Below are 6,772 nucleotides of genomic sequence, written 5' to 3'. Positions count from 1 at the left end.
GTCTGTCACAGCTTCTCTGTCTGCTGTGAGCCTAATCGTTGTATATGTTCCCAGAGGCACATTGTCACAGCACACCTGTGCTTCTCACAGCTTCAAAGGCTGTGCTGGAATTTATGTTGAGTGCCCTGTTGTTTTGGCTCCCGTGTGTTTCCAGCAATGCTGGTCTGAGGGGGGGCTGGCTGTCTGGCTACAGGGAGTTAGGTACCAACCCTTGGTTCCTCTGAAAATCCTAGCCCTTGACTACTTTCTTGGGCTATAAAAGGAACTGAAGCAGTTGGATGTGAGTGTCTGTGGGACAACACTGATGTATTTAGCACATGAATCCCCATAAGTCTGTCTGTATGTACATGTCCTTGTTCAGGCTGTCATAGGGATTGTGCCTACTTCCACTGAAGTAACTGGAATTTTTGCCATTAATTTCAATGCAAACAAGATTGAACCTTTAATGTCCTTTTAATTTCCTGTTGCCAATTCATGTAATACTTACAAAATATAACATCCCCTAAAACCAGTAACTTACAACAGAGTGAAAATATATCTCCCACAATATTATGTACAGATAAAACTACAGTATTATAGTATCACACCTGAATTTGCCTCCCACCAAAAAAGTAACTAACTTTAGAAGATATACTTCTCAGGATTTAAAGTTCAAGCTACACAAGATACTCGGCGAGAGACACTTGCCCATAAAATGAGACCCTAAGTTTTCATGGTAGTGCATAGGGAGTATGTGTAACTCGGTAATTTTCGCTGATAGTCGTACCACTACATCTCTGTGCATTGCTTTGAAAATGTAACCTATTATAAAATTCAACATCACATCCTTTGTGCCATAATGTTACTTTATCAAAATAGAAGATTTTGTTATTTTATCACCATCTTGGGGTAGATAGCTCCCAGCATCCGGTGACTGTACAGGATAGCTGTATTATTACCAGTCTCAAGAATGTTCAAAAAACATCACGTCCTAGAAGGAAACATACATTAGAAAGATGCTATTAGATATGTTTAGATATACACTATAGGTCCTTTCCCTGAACAGTTATATTATCATTTTAGCCATTGCCACATGGTGCTACTCCCAGTTTGATTGGCCATTGTTGGTATGTGTATTTGTAGTGATCATAGTTATTACATAATGTTTGTACTGCTATTAGCCACCATAAGTAAGTGGCAGTGGCATTCTGAACTCCATGCAGGGCACAATTTTGCACAAGTTTGTGATTGCAGCACAGGCTAGTGGAGATACTAAAGTGGTTGATCCTACATTCAGATATTTTACACCATGGAGGGCAATATATGTCCCAAGACTGGAAAGGCAGAACCAACACAGCATCTGAAACCTTTATTAAATGACTGAGTTCAGATTGTAAGATTTTTGGGGCAGGGACTGCCTTCTGTGATGTGTTTGTATAGTTCCTAGCATATTGGTGCCCCGATGCACAACTGGCATTCTGAGGCACTACAAATATATAAATAAATAATGGGAGATAATTATTAGGGTGAATTTTCTGATGTAATGGAGTCATTTGCATTGCACTGACAACATAAACCAGCCCTGACACCAGCTTAACCAACCCAGGGACAATCACCCCACTGTAAGAGCCAACCCAGAGCTTCATATACCTCTCAATTTTGCTACTATTGGCATAGCAGGGAAAGAGGAGAAAGGCTGGCACTCCCTGTGCTACATTGAAACTCACTGGCGTTTTGGTTCCTGTGGCTCTTGCAGCCAGCATAAAGTGATGTAGTGGACAGGGCCAGGCAATGCAAAGGTAGGCTTAAAGCCACTTTTGCATACACAACCGATGGCCCTCTACGTAGCTTAGACACACTTCAGCATTGAGCTCTGTTGTTTTGAGTGTGTGTGTGTGTGGGGGGGTGACGTTCCCCTCTGGTGTTGTCTGGACCGGTGATTGTTGGGTCGCCCTCAAAGTTATATAAGTATGATAGAATTATAATTATGTAGTGGTAGAAATAAAGATAGACAAAAGAGTATATAGGTATTGTAAAAAGGTATGAACATCAGTTCCATGCTGTTGAATTTCACTCTGTAACAAATGCAAGGCCAAAGTGCTAATTATTTCAGGACAAAGAGTCTGTGCTGGAAAGTGATAAGAACTTTGAGGAAACAATGCTGTTCTTTAAAACAACACCCTGATGCTCTTCCCCCGCGGGGGCCCCTTGTCATGCCTCTGTAAATCTTGGTATCCAAAGAGGGAAAAATAGATAGTGGGATAAAACTTGTTAAATGAATCAAGAGTCATAGATTGTGTTGTTAAGTAAAAGAATGAATGATGCATGGAATTGAGAGCCTGAAGCAGGGAAATAATTGGTTAGTAAATGGTGCCACCCTAATGCTAAGAATTTCAAACTTGATATCGATGGGCCGAAGAATATGCAAAGTGGAGATAACCGGATGACCCCCGGAGGGCTAACCGGAATCCACCCAAAACGCATCAAGGAAGAACAAGAAGATAACACCTAGCCATCATGGAGCCGTCATGGATGTACCACCTGCTGATTGAGCTGATGAATGGTCATGTCAATTGTAAATTCAGCATGATGAAGCAACTTCCATAGACTTGTATTGAACCAGAGACCTATAAAAATTGGGTCCAGGGACTGTGTTCTTTGAGTCTGGTTCTAAGACCACCTTCCAGGAGCATCAGATGCGCATCTGACAACGACTCAGCTCCACTCTCATGTCCAGGCCCCCTGGCCAGTGACTTGGCACGAGCAACATCTAGGCTGGTAACTATAACAACCTTTATGTAGAACCTGTGTGTGAATGTGTGTGTGAATGGATCTATATAGAAATTGCATATAGGAATATTTTGTTGTATTTACAATAAATGTGGCAATTTGCCTTGTCCCTCTTACAAGATCCTGTTGGTATCATTTTTATTAGTGTAACATGATCTGCTAGGCCACTCCAATCCTTGACTCTGGGAGCCAGCCTTACCCTGCTCTGCCGCGAGAACCCCCACTCCTGGGTGTTCACGCACAGCCTCTGGCATGTAAGCTGCTCCCACCTACTTGCAAGCGAATGACACTAACCAATATCTCCGGTCCCAGAAACAACCCTACGAACCTCCGTCTTTCAATGTCCAGTTATGCCCACTGGACGCTGCAAGATTATATAAATTCATCAATTTAACAAAGAAATTGATATGTACCAGGCTTGTTCTCCCAAGGGGAGTCTCTGACACGCTGCAAACCAAATGCACTGCTCCAGGTAGAATAAACAAACAGATTTATTAACTATAAAGGTAGATTTAAGTGATTAAAAGTCAAAGCATAACAAGTAAGATTTGGTCACATGAAATAAAAGCAAAACACATTCTAAGCTGATCTTAACACTTTAAATGTCCTTACAAACTTAGACGCTTCTCACCAGAGGCTGGCTCTTCAGCCAGGCTCTCCCCTTTGATCAGTGGTTCAGTCGCTTGGTGGTGGTGGTGTCTGTAGGTGTAGGTGAAAGAGAGAGAGCATGGCAAAATGTCTCTCCCTTTTATCATGTCCTTTCTTTCCTCTTGGCTTTGCCCCCACCCCCACCCTTCAGAGACAGGTGAACATTACCTCATCACAGTCCCAAACTGCCCAAAGGAAGGGGGTGACTCCCTGGAAGGTCTAACAGATTCTTTTGTTGCTGCCTAAGCCAGTGTCCATTGTTCCTGTGAAGCTGGGCTGGGTTTGTCCTATCCATGCCCTGACGAGGTGTAAATTGCCTCTCTGTTCTTGGAGAGTTTTTGCATGGGCTTGCTGTAAGCCATGAGGATACATTTTTCAGCCTCATAACTATATATATGAAATTATAACCTATAACATTACTATAACATTACTATAACCACCATGCTCGGTGCATTATGAACCTTCCGAAGACACCCAACATGACAAACTTTGCATTGGATACCACATAATCATTTTATAAAGATGAACATGGAGGTGTAGGGTGTTCTCCCGAGGTACAGAGCATCATGGGGGGGGGGGGGGGAGTTGTTTCCTTGGTTGTTTTTTGTTTTGTTTTTAAGTTTAAAGCCAAACAGAAATAGAAAAGTTGGGAATCATGAAAGGGTTATTCAAAAGGGACTAACACTGCTAAGGTAAAAAAAAATGAAGCGTAAAGGCTGTAAAAACAAGTCAATTATATTGGGATGACAGCTGGCAGAGCTCAATAAAGATGTAATTCAGATTGAAATTGAAAACAATTAACTGGAGTTTGACTTTCATTTAACATAAAACAAATATTTATGAATATGATAAAATTGTAAAATTATTTGCTTTGGAGGTGCACTCAACTGGTGCTTCTCCACTTTATTTTATGGGAGCAAGTATCATACCCTTAGTTAAATAAAAAGGAAATAAATACCCTGTTAATTCAGAGAACAAGTGGAGGGAAAACAATACTGCATTCAGTAAACATTCTTTTCAATATTATAGATAATAGAAGTCACAATCAAGAGAAAAAAATGCTGCAGTTAACAGAAGAATGTAACAAAAATGGATGAGCTACAGAAGAATATTATGAATAGTCCTACTAGTGAATATGCAATACAGGCATGATTATAGAACTATCACACTGTAAAACCACCTCTCAGGGCTTGCCAAATAGCTAGTTAATTTTTAAAAAGATATTTAAAAGAAAATTTGCCACACCGATACTGGCACTAAATCAGAGATACATTAGGTTTTTTTCCAGTTTGTTTTCCTCTCTCCCTCCTTCTCCTGAGATAAGCAAAATCATCATTTTTTCTAAAAGGAGGAGAAATCCAGCAGGATCTAAATCCTGTTGCCCATGTTTGTTACTACTGAATAATGAATAAGAACAATTGTACATAATACAAGCCAGGAACCTGGATCTTGCCTCTATATCCTCTGTGGCTGGAGAGTTACATTTCAAGGACGGCTGGGGATGCTTTGATGTAGAGAAAATTCCCAAGTGATGTTGTCAGGGTTCCCTCCCCACTCTGAACTCTGGGGTACAGATGTGGGGACCTGCATGAAAGATCCCCTAAGCTTATTTCTACCAGCTTAGGTTAAAACTTCCCCAAGGCACAAATCCCTTCTTGTCCTTGGACGGTATTCGCTGCCACCACCAAGTGAGTTAGACAAAGATTCAAGGAAAAGAACTACTTGGAGTTTCTGTTCCCCAAAATATTCCCCCCAAACCCCTTCACCGGGGAGGCTTGAGAATAATATCCTCACGAATTGGTACAGGTGAGCACAGACCAAATCCCTGGGTTTTTAGGACACTAAAACCAATCAGATTCTTAAAAAAACCCAGAACTTTATTATAAAGAAAAAAAAGTAAAAGAAGCACCTCTGTAAAATCAGGATGGAAGGTAATTTTACAGGGTAATCAGATTCAAAACACAGAGGAGTCCCCTCTAGGCAGAACTTTAAAGTTACAAAAAAAACAGGGATAAACCTCCCTCTAAGCATAAGGATAATTCACAAGCTAAATCAAAAGATACTCTAACGCATTTCCTTGCTATTACTTACTATTCCTGTATTTTTAGATGTATCATTCAGAAGGAGCTGGATTACTTGCTTGGTCTCTCTCTTTGTCTCGGAGAGAACACACACAGAGCACAAAAACAAAGCTTTGCCCCCGCCCCCAGATTTGAAAGTATCTTCTTTCCCCATTGGTCCTTCTGATCAGGTGCCAACTAGGTTAATTGAACTGATTAACCCCTTACAGGTAAGGGGATTCTGTACCTCTGGCCAAGAGGGATTTTATATTACTGCATACATAAAGGTTGTTACCCTTCCTTTTATATTTATGACAGATGTAAAGCTGGTGGTTCCTTCACTCCTGGGAAGAAATGAATTGAGATGCAAAGCAGTCCACTCAGGCAATCCTCACACAGCAGAATGATCCCAAGGGGAACACTCCATATGGAGTGATTTAGAACAGCCCTAGGCTGCTAAAAATTATGAAGGGGAACATTTTGTCCTCCAGCTAACTCCGGAATTTAGAAAGCTTAAAGCCACATTTCCCCCAAACCTCTGTGGGTTGGCTGGACCCAAGTATCTGGTCCTATGATTTAAGCATCAGAATATATATTACCTTGGATAATATAGCAGTCATGCTTTGTTTTGGCAACATCAACAGCAATGCTGAAAGAGGTTATTACACATTTTTAATGTGACGATGTTTGAAGTGATGCTTGTGCAGCATCTTCACTCAAAGAGGAAAAGGCACCAGGGCAAGTTAGGTGTGGCTACCTGTTGGCTGTGTTAATCAGTAATGATTGCAGGGAATATTTTTATAAGTATATATTCTGGCTCTCATGCAGGAGTTAAAACAAATATACACTCATCAGATGTAAACATCTGCAAAACTACTTCAAACCTCTTCATCCTACTTCAAAATCCTTCTTGAAACTCTTATTTACCATGAAGCCTACAAAGAATGGCTAGGTTACGGATGTGCTGAGATCACAACCTATCATGCTGACAAGCGGCATTCTCATGGTTTCCTTGTACTCCCACCTCAGTCTGTCTGCATCCTCTGTGCCTTGTCTTATATGTAGATTGTCAGCTCTTTGGGGTAGGGACTGTCTTTTTGTTTTCTGTTTGTATAGGACCCAGCACACTGGCATCCTGGTCCATGACTGAGACTCCAAGGCACAACGGTAATACAAATAGTAAAAAATAATAATATGGGCATTATGCAGAGGAGTCCTATGGCTCATCAGTCTTTTGTTATTTCAGCGGAGTCATTGGCACATTTAAAAAGGTTGAATAACTAAACAAAAGGAAT

The 6,772-nt window shown here is 40.9% G+C and overlaps 1 protein-coding gene across 2 annotated transcripts in view; it reads right to left on the bottom strand.

Annotated features, from left to right (window-relative positions):
* Positions 1–434: 434 nt before the first annotated feature.
* LOC102930543 (phospholipid scramblase 1) overlaps positions 435–6,772 on the bottom strand; it is a 52,841-nt gene continuing 46,503 nt past the window's right edge. For both annotated transcript variants that reach the window (XM_043521720.1, XM_037908648.2), the window contains exon 9: positions 435–970. In XM_043521720.1, coding sequence (XP_043377655.1) covers positions 944–970 — 27 coding nt within the window. In that variant the 3' untranslated portion in view covers positions 435–943. The remainder of the gene's footprint in view (positions 971–6,772) is intronic.

The sequence above is a fragment of the Chelonia mydas genome, chromosome 9 (assembly GCF_015237465.2).
Source record: "Chelonia mydas isolate rCheMyd1 chromosome 9, rCheMyd1.pri.v2, whole genome shotgun sequence".
In the NCBI taxonomy this organism is placed as follows: Eukaryota; Metazoa; Chordata; order Testudines; family Cheloniidae; genus Chelonia; species Chelonia mydas.
The sequence above is the reverse complement of the archived record's forward strand: the minus strand, read 5'-3'. Positions and strand labels throughout refer to the sequence as shown.